This window comes from Myotis davidii, unplaced genomic scaffold, assembly GCF_000327345.1.
Source record: "Myotis davidii unplaced genomic scaffold, ASM32734v1 scaffold758, whole genome shotgun sequence".
Classification (NCBI taxonomy): Eukaryota; Metazoa; Chordata; class Mammalia; order Chiroptera; family Vespertilionidae; genus Myotis; species Myotis davidii.
This window is the reverse complement of record NW_006288951.1, coordinates 552,084-568,149: the sequence shown is the minus strand read 5'-3', so window position 1 is coordinate 568,149 and position 16,066 is coordinate 552,084. Positions and strand designations below refer to the sequence as shown.

General features: G+C 53.5%; 1 protein-coding gene across 3 annotated transcripts in view; it reads left to right on the top strand.

Moving 5' to 3' along the window:
- The window catches only part of MALL (mal, T-cell differentiation protein-like), a 26,705-nt gene extending 16,221 nt beyond the window's left edge, over positions 1–10,484 (top strand). For 2 of the 3 annotated variants that reach the window (XM_015562267.1, XM_015562265.1), the window contains 3 exons: positions 5,698–5,865; positions 7,008–7,130; positions 9,062–10,484. In XM_015562267.1, the coding sequence (XP_015417753.1) occupies positions 5,698–5,865; positions 7,008–7,130; positions 9,062–9,124 (354 nt within the window). In that variant the 3' untranslated portion in view covers positions 9,125–10,484. Of the gene's footprint in view, positions 1–5,697; positions 5,866–7,007; positions 7,131–9,061 lie in introns of those variants that run through there. The other variant, XM_015562266.1, reaches the window with a different exon arrangement.
- Positions 10,485–16,066: the final 5,582 nt, after the last annotated feature.

Sequence of the window (16,066 nt, the reverse complement as noted above, 5' to 3'; positions counted from 1 at the left end):
CAAATCATTAGGGCACTGGGCTCGCTGGGCTGTGCCTTCTAGAGTTCTTCGACTTTGTTTCATTTTGGTATAAGTCCCTCTCTGGAAGGCTGCTGGGTGTTCCGCTGTGCAGACCTCACTGGTCCGCACTGGGCGGGCGCTGAGGAAGATCCTATCTTTTCTGTAGCCAGCAAGGCTGCAGCAAACAATCTGCGCGTGCGTCACTTTGCTCGTGTGTGTTATTTGCAGGACAACTTTCCAAAAGTGAAATTACTGGGCCGCACAGTGTGTGCATTAACACTGTCAACATGGTAAAGCAGTTGGTGGCACCATTACTGGTATTTAACCTGGAGACGGCAGTGGACCTCAGCCTGGGCTCTAGATGGGCTTGAGTATCTGGAAGTCCTCAGATTGGGAGACAAAACTTGTGCATATACGTAGGTACATTTTTCTAGGCGACCAAAGCTTTCATCAAGTCTACAGAAGGTTGTGTCCTACTCACCCCGCTGATTGGCCTCCAATCTCCTCCAGTGTGAACTTCCCATCCTTCGGGAAGACCAGCCTTTCACATTCCCCACCGCTGAGTCTTTCTCAGGGAACACCCCCTCCCATCTTCTCTGCCATTCCAAAGGATTATGGCTAGCAAGGCCAACCATGCTTACCCAGCACTCACCATTTGCGCGAGAACCACGTGAGAAGGGTCTGTGTGCTCCCCACCACCTGGATTAGATGGACATGGACATGGACATGGAGGCACAGATGAGTTAAGTAGCCTGCGCAGCAGTCAGCACTGGGATTGGAACCCAGGAGGAACGATGCTGCCCCTGCTCTGGAGTGACTATGGGTGGAAGTCAGGAGCTGGGCTCTGGGGACCCTCATCCTGGCTGCATCATTGGGGCACCCTCTCTCACCCATTCAATCAGGATCTCTGGGTAGGACCCAGATCTGGGGCTTTCTCAAAATCCTCGATGATCTCAGGACTTTGAGAAAGGGGAGCAAGACTCAGCGCAGATCTGGAATCAGCTATTTGTCCCCAGACTCTGACTAGGGGCCATTAGGCCAGTGCTGATACGTGTGAGGGCTCTTTACCCAGCGACCTAAATGCGAGGGAGCTGCATTAGGCTCTAGAGCAGTGGTTCTCAACCTTCCTAATGTCGCGCCCTTTAATACAGTTCCTCATGTTGTGGGGACCCCCAATTTCATTGTTATAAACTGAACATAATTAAAGCACAGTGATTAATTACAAAAACAATATGTAATTATATATGTGTTTTCCGATGGTCTTAGGCGACCCTTGTGAAAGGGTCATTCGACCCCCAAAGGGGTCGCGACCCACAGGTTGAGAACCGCTGCTCTAGAGGGAAACAAGGGACCGGACTTATTTTAAGCTCCATTCTCCCTGAAGAGATTCCATCAAGTGTCAGCTCAGCCTTTGGAAAAGGCATAGATGAGCATTCTGTGTATGTTCACAGGAAATAGACTCTGCCTACGTTGGACTTGAAATATACTTGATCACCACACCCAGTGATAATGTAGCATTCTCCCGCACGGAGCCCCAGCCCCAGACATCTAAGTCTGTCTCCTGCTCTTGGGAAATACAAAATGAGGATTAAAATGAGAGAGCAGTTGAGGCTGCCAAGAAAATCTGGAAAACTAAATATGAGATTTTTTTAAAAGCTGGGAAGACAAACACTCAACGTTACCTTACGCAGGCTGCTTGACACAGAAACGAGTTGCCACTGCCCTGGGCTTCACTCCCTGGGGCTTGTCGTTGGCCCTGGTCCCTTCTACTGTTCAGAAGGTGGAGGGTGTGGAAATCAAAGTAAATAGCATTCCTGAGCAACTCGTTTATTGTGCAACCCTGAAGCCCTTTCAGAAAATTCCCATGCAATCCGAGTAGGTGCCCAAATGCTCAGAGGCCAGGTGTGAAATCTGATCGCGTGCAGGACCCGAGGTGTCCTGCCTCGAGTCCTGGGTGACCTCGGGCCTCAGTCCCCCCAGCACCCTCCACTGCACAGACTGTGCTGAGAATTAAGTGCAGACCTGTGAGTGATGTGTGCCTGGCAGTGTTGGGTCAGGGCACCTCTGCCAGCAGGAGGAGACAGGCACTGACAGGCATGGTGGGGCCGAGGCACCCCTGCCCGCCTCAGCCTGGCACAGGTGAGCTGGCAGTAAGTGGCGGAAGATATCAAGTGGCAGCTCTCGGGTCTTAGAAAGTTTCCAAGGGAGTTGAATTGCCATACAGACCTAATGAGGCCATCTGAGTGGATGCATTTTACACACTGTTAAGCCTGGTAAATGTGAAGTGGTGGTGGCATTACGTGATTCATTCAGCACACAATGTTCTCTGACCCCCTCCCCACCTACTTTGTTCCAGAACCTGAGCTGGGCACACAGAGTTCAACAGTGAATGGCACAGACCATTCTCTGCCTCGGGTCTAATGTGAGTCTAAAATATTGCAGGCTCCAGTGTAGTCACTAAATCGTGACTGTCATCCCCGTTAAGAGCCAGCGCTGTTTGGGTGTCAGCATGTGAGGCATTCCTATGCACTTCCCATGGTGTGGCGGCAGGACACTGGCCAGGTGCCTAAAGCGGAGACCTGGCACCTCCCTGCAGCATCAGCAATGCCTGTCACTGGACTGACAGATAAGGGCCCAGTTCAGGGCCCTTCACACATCCCTCCTCACATCCTCCTCAGGACCAGGCAGCCCTGACTTGCAGGTGTATGCTGGAACGTAAGAAAAGCGATGTGCAGAGTATTGCACTCAAGCAAAGTACCTGGAAGGCACTTACTCAGGAATACAGCTTTCGGCCACCATGCCACTCTGGGGGTTCAAGCAGCTGAAGAAGTGCTGGGAGAGCGTCAAGACTCCAACCAAGAAATGTTGGCACATGAAAGGAGAGAGAAAATGAAACGGAGCATCAGCCCACTTCTGAGTCCCCAGACCCTGGGGAAGGAGAGGATCACCAACACGCTGCCTAAGAAGAAGAAGAAGAAGAAGAAGGAGAAGAAGAAGAAGAAGAAGAAGGAGAAGAAGAAGAAGAAGAAGAAGGAGAAGAAGAAGAAGAAGAAGAAGGAGAAGAAGAAGAAGAAGAAGAAGGAGAAGAAGAAGAAGAAGAAGAAGGAGAAGAAGAAGAAGAAGAAGAAGGAGAAGAAGAAGAAGAAGAAGAAGGAGAAGAAGAAGAAGAAGAAGAAGAAAGAAGAAGAAGAAGAAGGAGGAAGAGGGAGGAGGAAGAGGAGGAGGAGGAGGAACTGAGAAACCCTCCTTGAACTAATAAGTGAGTTCAGCAAGTTGCAGGATACACTGTCAACACACAAAATCAATCCTGTTTCTAACCACTAGCAACGAACAATTGGGAAAAAACATTTTTTTAATTTTAAGCAATACTATTTACAGTAGCTCTGCCAAAATCAAATATTAAGACATAAGTATAAGGAAATGTGCACAGCATCTATAATGCCACAACCTACAAAACATTGATTTTAAAAAAAAATTCAAAGAGCATCTTAATAATTGGAGAGGTGTACCATGTTCATGGACTGAAAGACTCAACATAGAAAAGATGTCAGTTCTCTCCAAATGGATCTCTAGAAAGAACACAATCAAAATCCCAGCAGATAGATATTCAGATATTGACATGCTGATTCTAAACTTTATGTGGAAAGGCAATGGAACTAGGGAAGGGGTGAGCTGTCTCCTGAAACAGGCAGAAATGTGAGTCACTTGCACTGTCAACTCTTGATTACAGTGACTCTACAGAAAGTTTAAAATTTGGTAGTGTGATTTCTCCAAACTACAAACCTAGGAGACATCCTTGGCTCCCTCCACCACCAATCACCCAAAATTTCCAGTGGCCACAATCCAACAGGTTCTTCTTTTTCAAAACTATTTTATTACTTAATAAAAGATAAACTCCTTTGTGCTTACTGTGCAGTGCGAGCAATGGAACACTATCATTATCTTTGGAGGCCTCTATACGCCCATTCCCAACCCGATAGATAGCTCTTTCTTCCTCAGGAAAGTCATTCTCAGGAGGTGCTTGGGAGGGTGGGTCCTGAAGGAATTGAGGAGTGGCAATGAGTCAGATTTTGTACCTGTTGGATTTGAGGAGCTTGAGAAATAGGGCCAGGACTGGGGTGAGGCAAGTGAGATGTCTGGATGAAAAATGTAATGAGGAACTCACTTTTAATACCATACAAAGTGCAGGTTTGGTCCCTGCAGAGAGCAGAGACATCCCGTAGGCAAGTGGAGGGATGTGTGGGGCTGAAGGCCACAGAGAGAAATGGGCCGGCACTGGGTTCCTGGGATCCAGCCTGAGGTCCTTCTAAGAACAGATTTAACTTGAGTGAAGAGAAGGAGAATGAGGAGGCTCACAAGGACACCCTAAGGAGGCCCCATGAAGAAGAGTTACTCAGAGAGTCAGATACAAACCAACAATAAAACCACTTGGAGACCTTGGGCAGGTAGCTCAGTTGGATAGAGCATTGTCCAAGACAGCAAGAGTGAAGGTTCAATCCCTGGTGAGAGCACATATAAGAGGCATAAATAAGTGGAACAACAAATCTATATCTCTCTCTCTCTCTCTCTCTCTCTCTCTCTCTCTCTCTCATCAATTTTTTAAAAAGCCACTTGGAGCTCATGCCTACCCCCTCCTCCAGGCCTCTAACTGGATATGCAGCTAGTGGACATATAGTTCTTCCCCTGGGCTCAACACGAGTGCATGCCCAGCCCCAAAGCAAACAAACAAACAAACAAAAAACAGAGCCCAGAGAAAACAGGAGAAAGGTTTGGTTTCTCCACCAAGGAGGTAATAAATGACTGGACAGAGTTGAGAGGTGATTAAACTGGAACTGTATTGCCTAGCAGGGCATCAGATACTCTAACTTGGGGTGGGGGGTTGCACCAAAACAAGTTCCCCCAGGGTCAGGCAGGCACTGTCAGTGGGTGAAAGGAGCCAGGAGTAGGAGAGTACTATTCCACAGTGAAAGTGAGCGACAGAATGTGCTACACAATGGCATGGGGTTACAGGGGAGAGGGTTGTGGTCCACTGAGGACTGCGGGTTCTTTTTAAAGAGATAGTCACAGCCCTAACCGGTTTGGCTCAGTGGATAGAGCATCAGTCTGCGGACTCAAGGGTCCCAGGTTCGATTCTGGTCAAGGGCATGTACCTTGGTTGCGGGCACAACCCCGGTAGGGAGTGTGCACGAGGCAGCTGATCGATGTTTCTAACTCTCTATCCCTCTCCCTTCCTCTCTGTAAAAAAATCTATAAAATATATTTTTAAAAAATAAAAAAATAAAGAGAAAGTCACAACTCATTTCAGCCTACTCTTGCCTGGGATATGTGTTCACTGTAGCCAGAATTATAGATTTCTCAAGAAATGTCTGAAATCTGGGTTTCTCATGTGAAATGTCTTATTCTAAATGTTGGCCACTTATTCAGACACATTTTAAAAAACTGTTTGAACCAAGTAGACACACCCACAGGCCAAATTCAGCGAAGCCTTTCTGTGAGCAGCCTCTGTGTTAACCCCTTGGATTTTCTAATAAAATTTACTGTGACTTAGGGGACCAGCCTTCCTCCCCATTCCCTCAATTCCCTCCTAACTTCACCTGAAGAGCTTTTAACCAGAGGCAGAGGAGCAGAGAGACCCCACAACAGAAGACGCACCCCACACACGCAAATGACCTCTCCTTCAATGGTTTTCTCTTACAGGTGTTTGGGTTCTGGGTCTGGGTCCTGGTGGCCGCCACCCACGTGGCAAACCCGCTGCTGCAAGGATGGGTATTGTACGTCTCACTGACCTCGTTCCTCATCTCCCTCATGTTCCTGTTGTCTTACTTGTTTGGATTTTACAAGAGATTCGAGTCCTGGAGAGTCCTGGTAAGAACCAGTGAGGGGATTAGGCCCCCGAACTGCCCCAGACTGGTGTCCTGGGTGTTGTGGGGACAGCGGGCCTTCTGGGTGCAGAGGGGGAACCAGAGACCTTTCCTGGGCTGGGCCCCCGTGACCAAGACTTTGTATGTGAATGTGTTTGCTCTGAAACGGGAACGAGAGCGCTGCCCTGCCGGAGTCAAGCTCATTGCATTCCCTGCTGTGCCTTCCTTGTGAGGAACATACACATTCTGCGTGCAGTTGACCCTTAAACAGCATGGGGTTAGGGGGCGACCGGCTACACAGTTGAAAATCTACTTGTAACTTTTGACTCCCCCAAAATATAGTTACTAAAAGCCTATTGTTGACTCAAGGCCTAACCAATAACACAAGTAGTCGATTAACACATGTGTTATATGCTAATGTGTTATATACTGTATTCTTTTAATAAAGATAGAGAAAAGAAAATGTTATTAAGAAGGTCATAAGGAAGAGAAAATACATTTACAGTATTTATTGGGGAAAAAAATGCACATTTAAATGGACCAGCACAGTTCAAATCCGTGTTGGTCAAGGGTTGACTGTACTGACACATTTCCCTCTAAATCTCATTTGGGAAAAATCAGGGGAGCAACATCGAAGGAAATGCCAGCAGGAAAAAGTCACCCCAATCTCGAGGTCTTGTCACAATCACTGGGTTCGTTCTTCTGATTCCCCACAAATTTTGTGTGAAATGCGTCTATATGTTAATCACACTGAACCAATGGTTTTGGGTGTCGACACTTTCGTTTAATATTACATCATTTTTTCGTGTTTTCACATCATCTTGATCACCATTAATTTTTTTCTGTATTGAACAACTTACCTCATCACCGATCAGATTAAATGAGATAAGTGAGAAAAGGGCTTGGCCTAGAACGTGGCACAGAATAAGCTCTCAATCATTATTGATATTATTACTGCTGCTTATTAATCCACTATCGCTCACTACATAGGTATTTCATTAGAAACACTGCAAACAAAACCCCCCAAAACAAGGCAGGAGGTAGGGAACAGGCCTGTCTCTTTCTCGCTCCTCCCAGCTGTGTCGTGGGAGGAAAGTGCTCACGGACTGAGTGCCCGGGTGATGTGGCCTCCCTCCTCCCTTCCAGGACAGCCTGTACCACGGGACCACCGGTATCCTGTACATGAGCGCGGCTGTCCTGCAGGCCCACGCCACCATCGTCTCTGAGAGCCAGAACCTGGACAAATACATGACAAACACCGCGGCCACGGTGGGTGCTGGGCCTGACCGCCATGGGGAGGGGTCCCGCGGGCTTGGCTCTTTGGCTCTGCCTCCTGCAGAACAGCCCACCTGAGCCCTCTGGCTGATGGAGCCCTGGGGACAGGAGGAGGGGTTTGCGTGTGTGTGTGTGTGTGTGTGTGTGTGTGTGTGTGTGTGTGTACACGTGTGCCCAAGCTCGTGGTGCCCCAGGCCCAAGTTCAGGGGTCACCTCTCGCCTTCTGTTTTTCCCCCCTCAGCCCTCTTGCATCCCCTTCACTGCTGTCCAACAATTTTTTTCCCAAAGCACAGATCGCAGGGCCTTTGGGGCTCTCGTTGCCATGGAGTGGAGCCCGGGGCCCTCAGCTCGGCTGCACTGGCCAGGCGCCCGTTTATTTCAGTGATGGGACCCAAGGCTGGGTAGCCCAGCCAGATGGTGGGACAAGGGGGACCCCAGACCTTAGGCTCAACAGACCAGGCTCCAGGCCCCTGTGCCTCTCCCCTCCTGGTCTCTGCACCCCGCCTCCTTCCTCCCTGTGTGGGAATGGCGCCCTCAGGTGGCAGCAAGCTCACAGCTGACAGCTTCCTCTTCTGAAGGGCCTAGCCTTTATCACCTCACCTGGGAAACTTCCAAGGCAGGACTCCAGCTGGGTCTCAGTCACCCTGGCATCACTGTGGCCAGAAAGGTGGAGTCCGTGTCCCTGGGAGCTCCCACAGAGATCAGGTGGGCAAAGGGTGCAGCGTGAGGTGCTGCCCCAGCATAAGAATGGGGTGCCAGGCAAGCACCATGACCCACTAGGGTGTCCACAGGTATTCGGCTGCCTTTCCAACCTGTCCTTCTCATTGAGCTATTTCCCCTCCTTCAACTGCCACCCACCCCACCTACGGCCCCGGCCCTTCATGGCCTAGCCCTCAGCTGCTACAGCCACACGGGCCTCCTGGCTGCCCCTGAACACAACACATGCTCTGCTCAGGGCCTTGGCAAGGACCCCCTCACCCCAAGAGAATAGGAGTTTTCGAATGTTCATTGTTATATCCACTGTTTTTTTTGAAGTCTAACAGGTGCCCAAAAGATATTTGTTGAATGAATGAATGAACAGAGTGTGAGTGGACAGCAGGGCAAAGGCTAGAGCAGTTGGCCAGGCCTGGGAAGTGTGCTAAGGGCAAGGACTCTACCCTGCAAAGTGGGATCATCACACGGTTTCATCTCATGCTGGTGAAACAGGGTCAAGCTTCCCTCTCGGGCACAGCAGAGAGCAGCGTGGGCATAGAGAAGGGCAAGTGAGGCAGAGAGAAGTCCTGGCGAGGGGTGATGGTGTGAGATGAGGGAGAAGTGGGCCGTGGGACAGTGCAGTCAGATGACTTGGGACTTGGGTGGGGAAGGGAGGGAGGAGTCGGGGTGGCCACAGTTGTCTGGCTTGTGGAGCTGGGCAGGAGGAGGGTCCTGGTGCTCACAGCTTGTCCAGCTTCTGGGGAGAGCTCAGGGGCTCCGTCTGGACCATGGAGAGCTGAAGGGCCTCTGGGACTTCCATGAGGAGTGACCAGCAGGCTCTCAGACGGGAGTCTGGGCTGCCGCGGGAAACTGTGGGAGTCGTCAGAGCACACATGGTGACAGAGGACGAGAGAGGGAGACACTGTGACTGGAAGACAGAGGGAGAGAGAGGGCCCAGGGCAGGGAGGGCGATGAGCTGCCTTATGGCAGGAAGGGATGCACAGTCTGCAAATGAGGCAGGAGCAGGATGCCGGGCGTGTGGCCTCCGGATCCCCGCGGTGGGCAGTTCTAGGAGCACGGAGCACGGCCAGTAGCTGCTGTCCTCAGGCGGACAGCGGGCACAGCAGGGTCAGGGCATGTGGCCAGCTGGGCTCCAGGGCCTGAGGGCCCCTTGGAGGGAGGGGCAGCAGCCGGCTCTGTCCGTCTATAACAGTCACTCTCACCCCTTCCAGTTTTTTGCCTTCATCACCACCCTGCTCTACGTGCTCCACGCCTTCAGCATCTACTACCACTGAGGGCAGGAGTCCCGCCCGGCGCGAAATGCTCCTGTAACGCGTGGACCATGGCTACCGAAGGTCGCTTCAGCATTCGCCATCTGGATGACACACAGACCAACAACACGTCAGTGAGACTAACAGACCGTCTTTTCAGACGGAAGGATCAAATCACACTCTGCATAGCCTCCTGGACAACGCAATCCGTCGTGATGACTGTGAACAGGCTGCATTGTCTTTTGTCTGGGGAAGTAACTGGCTCCACAAAACGAGCTTCCAAAGCCCTCAGCGCTGAGAATCCCGACCCACCAGCGTCACCTGGTGGATCCACCTGGCTGGGGACCCGTCTCAGCAATTAGGGTCCCCAGGCAGGTGTGTGGGAACGTGCAGTCTTAGTTTCTTAAAGCCAAAATGGTGCTAGCAACGCCTCCACACCACATCTCCGCTTAGATGCAGACCCTCTCCCACCCTGTGGATCTGCTCTGATCGGCGGCAAAGACCAGCCACACTGCCACCCCATTACATGCCCCTTCCTCCCCTCCCCAGCTTCGGGATCCAATTTAGAGGCTAGATTTGCAGGAAAAGAAGTGAGTGACTCTACAAAATTGTCATATGGTAAGAGCTGGGGGTGGGGAGTGGGGGTGGGCTGCAGGACCCCACCCAACCAGGACTAGAAGCCACCTTGCCCCCCACGAAAGACCTTCAAGGAAGGAAGCAGGATGTTACGTACAAGAACTCTCCCCTGGGCTCCTCTCACGCTCTTCAAGGCATTTAAGGAGGCCGGGAAAGGACCCCAGTCCAGGGACATGCTCTTTCATGGGTGCCCACACCCCTCAAGTGCCCGCTGTGGTGCCAGCAGAGAAGAGCCCGGGCCACTCCGCTGCCTCCTAGAGTGCGGGGCTCACACGGCTGGACACATGGCGTCTGACTTTTGGACCATTCTCAACAAGAAGGCTGGCGTTGCGCACACAGAAACACAAATAGAGGTGCTTGGTTTCAAAGTAAAGGTTTTCCTTGAGAAACACGGCTGGCTGTGCATCTGGGATTTCTCCGCACCGTCCTCGGCTCCCCGGTGGGTCTCCTGGCCTCTTGGCTCGGGCATCACGGCTCAGGCATCGCCCATAACCGCACACACCTGGGACTCCTCTTAACTGATTTAAGGGCGCACAGTTCCTATCTTCTGCTCCTGGGAAAAGGGGAACAGGGAGTCACCGAAGAGAAACCGGCTTCCCTGTCGTTGACTGCTGGCTTCCCAATTGCCCCGCTGTCTCGAAAAGCCCCCACTTATCTCTCTCTTTCTTGCCTGGCAGCTGCCTGGGATGAGCACTGTTCAATATTTACCAAGTAGCCACGTCCAAATAAAAGGTGTTTTACAGTAAAACATGCCGAGTGGGCCACTTTGGTGACGCTAGAAGCTGGGAACGTGCTGTGTCACAGCCTGACAGCCCCGGTGGAGGTTTCTCGGGCCCCGCCCACCAGCCAGCCGTGTGTGAGGCCACATTTGTCTCCAGGGCCTGGGCAACATGTCCACCTCAGTAAGGACCGTCTGGGTACAAGTCCCAGAGCCAAACTCATGCAGCTGAGAGAAAGCTGGGGGCGCACCGGCTGGTCCTGGATGGGGAGCAGGCCCCTTGGCAGCCCTCTGTTTCTGCTCTTCTTCCTGGGGTGCTGTCCTCTCTCCCACCACCCCGCAGGCCTCCCACTCACTGTGCAGACCCTGTGGGCCCAGCCCCGAGCCCTGCCTCACCCCTTCACCTGCAGCTGACACAGTTCCAGGCTCGCCACCCCCTTCCTACCTTGGGTGATGGTCTCCTTTACTTCTACGGCCCTCCCTAGGTTCCTGACTTTGCAGGGAAGACCCCAAGGCACCCCAGCAGGAAAGCAGCCCAGGGGCCAGGGCACAAGCTCATCTCAGCTTCACTTCCCCATCTGCACCCCAACTTCCCAGCATCCTGCACCCAAGTCCTTGGCTCAGGGTGTTGGGCGACCGCAGACCAAGCATCCCACACCACGTCCTGAGCACCAAGCATGTGGTTGTCGGGGCTCACCAGCCACACTCCTGCACCAGCCAAGCAAGTTGGCGGGTTAGATTTGCGGTTTTGACCCAGACAATTCTGGGTCAAAGACTGTAGCCCAGCAATTCTGCTTTGGCCAATAACTGGGCTAAAATCTTTCAAAGAGATGAAACAGTAATAAAACATTAATATTTCAAAAACAAGCAACCATCCTGGCCCAGTGGCTCAGTTGGAGCATCATTTGGTGCACCGAAAGGTTTCAGGTTCGATTTCCTATCTGGGCACATACGGAAGGCAACCAATTGAGTTTCTCACATCGATGTTTCTCTCGCTCTCTAAAATCAATAAACATATCCTCAGGTGATGATGAAGAAAATAAGAAAAACATCATTCCTCTGGGGCAGTGGTCGGCAAACCGCGACTTGCGAGCCACATGCGGCTCTTTGGCCCCTTGAGTGTGGCTCTTCCACAAAATACCAACTTCTGCGCATGGGCCACAAAGTTTCAATCATACTGTATGTGCGCGCCCACACATGGTATTTTGTGGAAGAGCCACACTCAAGGAGCCAAAGAGCTGCATGTGGCTCGCGAGATGCGGTTTGCCGACCACGGCTCTGGGGTCAGCCAGAACAGGACTGGAAAAGCCCCAAATGACAGAATGTTGGTTCCCCCCACCCCAGCCCTGACCTGTCACTGGCCTTCGTGTCCGGAATCTGAAGTGGAGCCTGTCTCAGGGGAGGCTGGACGCTGACCTGGGAGAACCACATGCAGGCTCTTCCACAGCATGATGGGCGGCGGAGAAGCAGCACCAAACTGCTGATTTCCCCCAAAGCCTGCAGAGCTCAATTCTCCTTCAGGTGGAGCTGGTCCTTTCTAGGATACCAGAGGACTCCCAGTCCCCGTGCTGCCACACACCTGTCCCTCGGTCACCATCCCGCAGGCTGTGTCTCTGCCTCTGTCCAAATCTGCACAGCACACAGCAGCAGATCACCTGTCAGCAGTTCACAGCTGGGAAAGGTGTGGCATGTCCATGGTGACGCTGGGCCACCTGGGCAGAGGCTCAGCTCCCAGGAACTCTTACTGACCTAGTAGACCTTGTCCTCGCTGCGCTGGGACTTATCTCTGTGGAATTCAGCCCGTCTCTGCCCCAGGTGTGTGTTTTATCGCAGGAGAATGTTGGACATGGTGACAAAGCACTGGGCTGACTCAAAGCCCCACCTAGATGCCTCTTTATTGTAACTGGGCCACCCAGGGTGCAACCCTGATTTCTGTTGGCCTTACAGTGTCCCACTGACCTCCCACCCCTGCTCCACAGCCCGTGGCTGCATCGCCCAGGGGACTGGAGCAGCAGGCAGCCCCTGCCCATCCGTCTCCCCCAGCCCTGCCCATCTACTGCTGCTCAGCTCTGCCCATCCTCCCCTCCAGGCCCTGCTCCTGCACCAGCTGCTCAGTGACACCACATCCTTGCCTCCCAGGGGAAGCCATCCCAATTTCACATCCAGACGCTGCGTGCTCAGGTCGTAGGTCAAGGCCTTAAACCTCACCCCCGGCGTTTCTCCACATTTTCTTCCTTGCTTTGACCTTTAACCTAAGAAGTTTTCAAAGCACAGGAAACAGAAAATAGGAACCAGTTTATCAAAACACGCAGAATGCCCTCCCAGGAAGGTCAGCCAGCCCTGAGCCATGCTCTCCTCCCACTTTTGCATTCGCTCCAGGGGGATGAATTAATGTGTGTGACAGGCAGGGCCCCTGACACCCATTCCAGGCTTCTTTGTTGTTCCCATGATCCTGCTGGTGGTGAGGGCTGGATTCTGGCAACTGAGAAGGAGGCAGAGATCTCCTGGGGGTGGGGACACGGGGTTCGGGAAAGCTTTCGCTTCCCGGAAGGGGTCAGACATGACTGGCTGTCTTAGACTGAGTTCCTGGGAACAGGATCTCAGCCTGAGGCTGTGTGTGTGCAGGTTTACTGAGGAGGCCTCTGGGGAGATGAACCTGGGACAGGTGGGGTGGGGGGGGCAGGGCGGGACAAGCCGAGGAGGAGCTGGCCCGAGTGAGGTTGCAGCCTTGGCCCGAGGAGCGTCTGTCCCTGCAGAGTTGCCCTGCCTGGCCGAGGCACAGGGCACAGCCTCTGTCTCCCACATCAGCCCTATGGGCACCAGGTCATTTTAGGGGTGAGGGTGCAAAGGCATCAGTGGCAACTGCTCTCCCAAGGGCCTTTCCCCAGCAGCTGGAGGTGTCCATCCACCCGAAGTGGTGACCTGGTGGCGCCACCACACCCACTGCTCTGTCCTCTCCCCTCTGCCTTGAACAAGGACATCATGGCTGGGGCGACTTCCAGGAGATGGTGAAGAAGCTGCCCAGACATTGAACACTGTTGGACCAACACCAGCTACTGCTTTCCTCAGCGTTTTCTGTTTTGTTTATTTTGTTTTTATTGATTTTCAGAGAGAAGGGAGAGGAGTGGGAGAGAGAGAGAGAAACATCGATGAGAGAGAAACATCACATTCATCGGCTGCCTCTGCACAACCCTCACTGGGATCGAGCCCCCAAACTGGGCATGTGCCCTGACCGGGAATTGAACCGACGACCTCTTGGATGCATGGGTCGATGCTCAACCACTGAGCTACACCAGCCAGGCCTCAGCGCTTTCGTTTTCTGTGAGGTTGACTCCCATTGTGGTTGACTCTCTAAAAGGCATTCTCCTTCCCACCTCCAGCGCCCGGCCTTGCCTCAGAGGCCCCCCCTCCTGCGTGGCTCTGGAGTCCACCTTCTCCTCGCTCCTCTAGGCCCGTCGCTGGAGTCGCACACAGGACCTGCATGCCCAGAGCCAGGTTCTGCCTTTAGGAACCCACGCCAGTCTCCAGCCCGGATCAGATTCTGTCCCTCCCTGGCCCAAAGTCCTTTGCTGCCCTCAGAAGGAAATCTAACCTCCTTAGGAAGTGGCACCAGGCCTTCACACAGGTCTGCCCCTGCCCCTGCCCCTGATGGCCCTGCGTTAGGATGGCCCTGTGGCCGCTCGGCCCTGCTGCTGTGGCCACACAAGTGGTGGACTTTCTGTCCCCTCTCCCTGGGCACAGGAAGTCCTGACCCTCTTGTTGCCATGAAGAGCTCTTATTTGTCCTGCAGAACATCTGCCCAACTCCTCCCTCCCTACCCCTGCAGTAAATCACTGCCTCCTCAGTGCCCCTGCACCTGGGTGCGTGCTGCTGTCCCCACTAGGCCACAAGGTTGCCAGGTCTGGGTCTGGCTCTTGGATGTTTCTATCATCTTTGCCCATCCCCACCCTCCCGGGACCGGCCCCGCCAGCCTCTGCTCTGAGTGCTCTTCCCAGCACTGGGCAGGGGTGGGGACTTGCAAAGGCCATAGCCAGCCTGCAGGGACAGTGGCACAGCTGGCTCCTGCCCTCCCCATCCTCATCTCCAACCCCACGGTCTGACGTCCTGGGGGCAAAGGCTGTTCTATGCCTGTCTGTTTACCTCCTGGACTTCCGTGTGGCAATCCAGCTCCTTCCACCCTGGCCTCTCATTTACAATGAGGAGGAGCCCAGCTCACCACCACCAGGGCCTGGCTCAGCTCTGGTGGCCTCTCAGGGCCTTGCTGTGGCCACCATGGACAGCTGGAGCACCAGGGCTGGCTAGCGTGCTTTCTAGTCCTCCCCTGATTCCAGCCCAGCACACAGTAGGGCTAAAAAGCAGGCACTCGGGTGCCCCGACAACCCCACAGCCTGTGTGTTAGGAAGTTCCTCTAAGGGAACTGCTAAAACCGTGGTTCTGAATTGTCACAGGCCAACTGGAGCAGCATGTGGATGTGGGGCCAGGAGGGTCAGTTGTGGCCGTGTGAGGGCAGGGGTCCCCTTGACTCTGTGTGGAGGAGGCTGGTAGCGGCTGCTGTGGCTTTTTAAGGCGCCTCCTTCCTCAGACCCCTGTTTCTCTATATGGAGACCTGCTCTTGCCTTTAGGAAGAAGGGGTGCAGCGGACTACTCTCCTGGGCCAACTCAACCAGGCGGCCTGCCCGGCCGCAGTGTGGGGACCATGAGTGCAGTGGAAGCTGTGAACTTGGCAGGGCACGTGGACTCTTCAAGACGGTTTCTCACCCACAGCGTGGCGTCCTGGAGGCCTCCCCTGACATCCAGGTCCAGGTGCCTCAGGGTGGAGACAGGCCACGGTGGCTGACGTCAGATGCAGTTTGGTTACAGTGTGATTGTGGCTAAGGGTAGTCATGTCGAGTGCATTTAAGTCACCTCTCCAGATGCACTGAGAGGAGGGCCGCCATGGTGCACCTGTAACAGCGGCAGCAGCAGGTTTGGGAACCTGTGAAGTGTGATCGTCACTCACTTGCACAGTCAATCCTGGAGGGAACCCACGAGGCGCCAGGTCATGTCCCTTCCTCCAGCAACCATAGGGAGCAGCCACCGATGTTAAGGTGATGGAACTGTTTCTCCTCTGGGAGTTAAGACTATTATGGGAAAATAATTCAGGAGCCTATGGAGGGAGGCAGGACACCCGTTGACAGTTCCGTGCAGTTACCTGAGGTGGCCACTAGAGGGCCAGAGACGTGGTCCTCCAGGTGATGCCAGGGCGTCAGGGCTGGAAGCGGTGGGGCCAGCCCAGGAGGGGGTTCTTGACCCAGGCGAGGTCCTAGGGAATCTTGCCAGTGAGGGTTGCCCCTGCCGAAAGGGGGACACGGAGGTGCCCCTTGCGTCACATATGACGAATTGAGGCCCCTGAACAGAATGTTCCCAACCCAGAATGTTGGGCCAAGGCTGAAGAAAGAGGCTGGTGTCCCACCCATGTCGCTGAGGCCAAGCCATGGAGAAAGGTCTGCTTTGCGTGGAAGGAGGAGGAGGGGCTTGTGTGTGCTGCCCTTCCTGGCCATCTCAGCTCTGTTCACCGAATGTCCACAGCCTCCTGGGCCCCTGGGTGAGGCCGTGTGGGTTGGGTTAGGGGT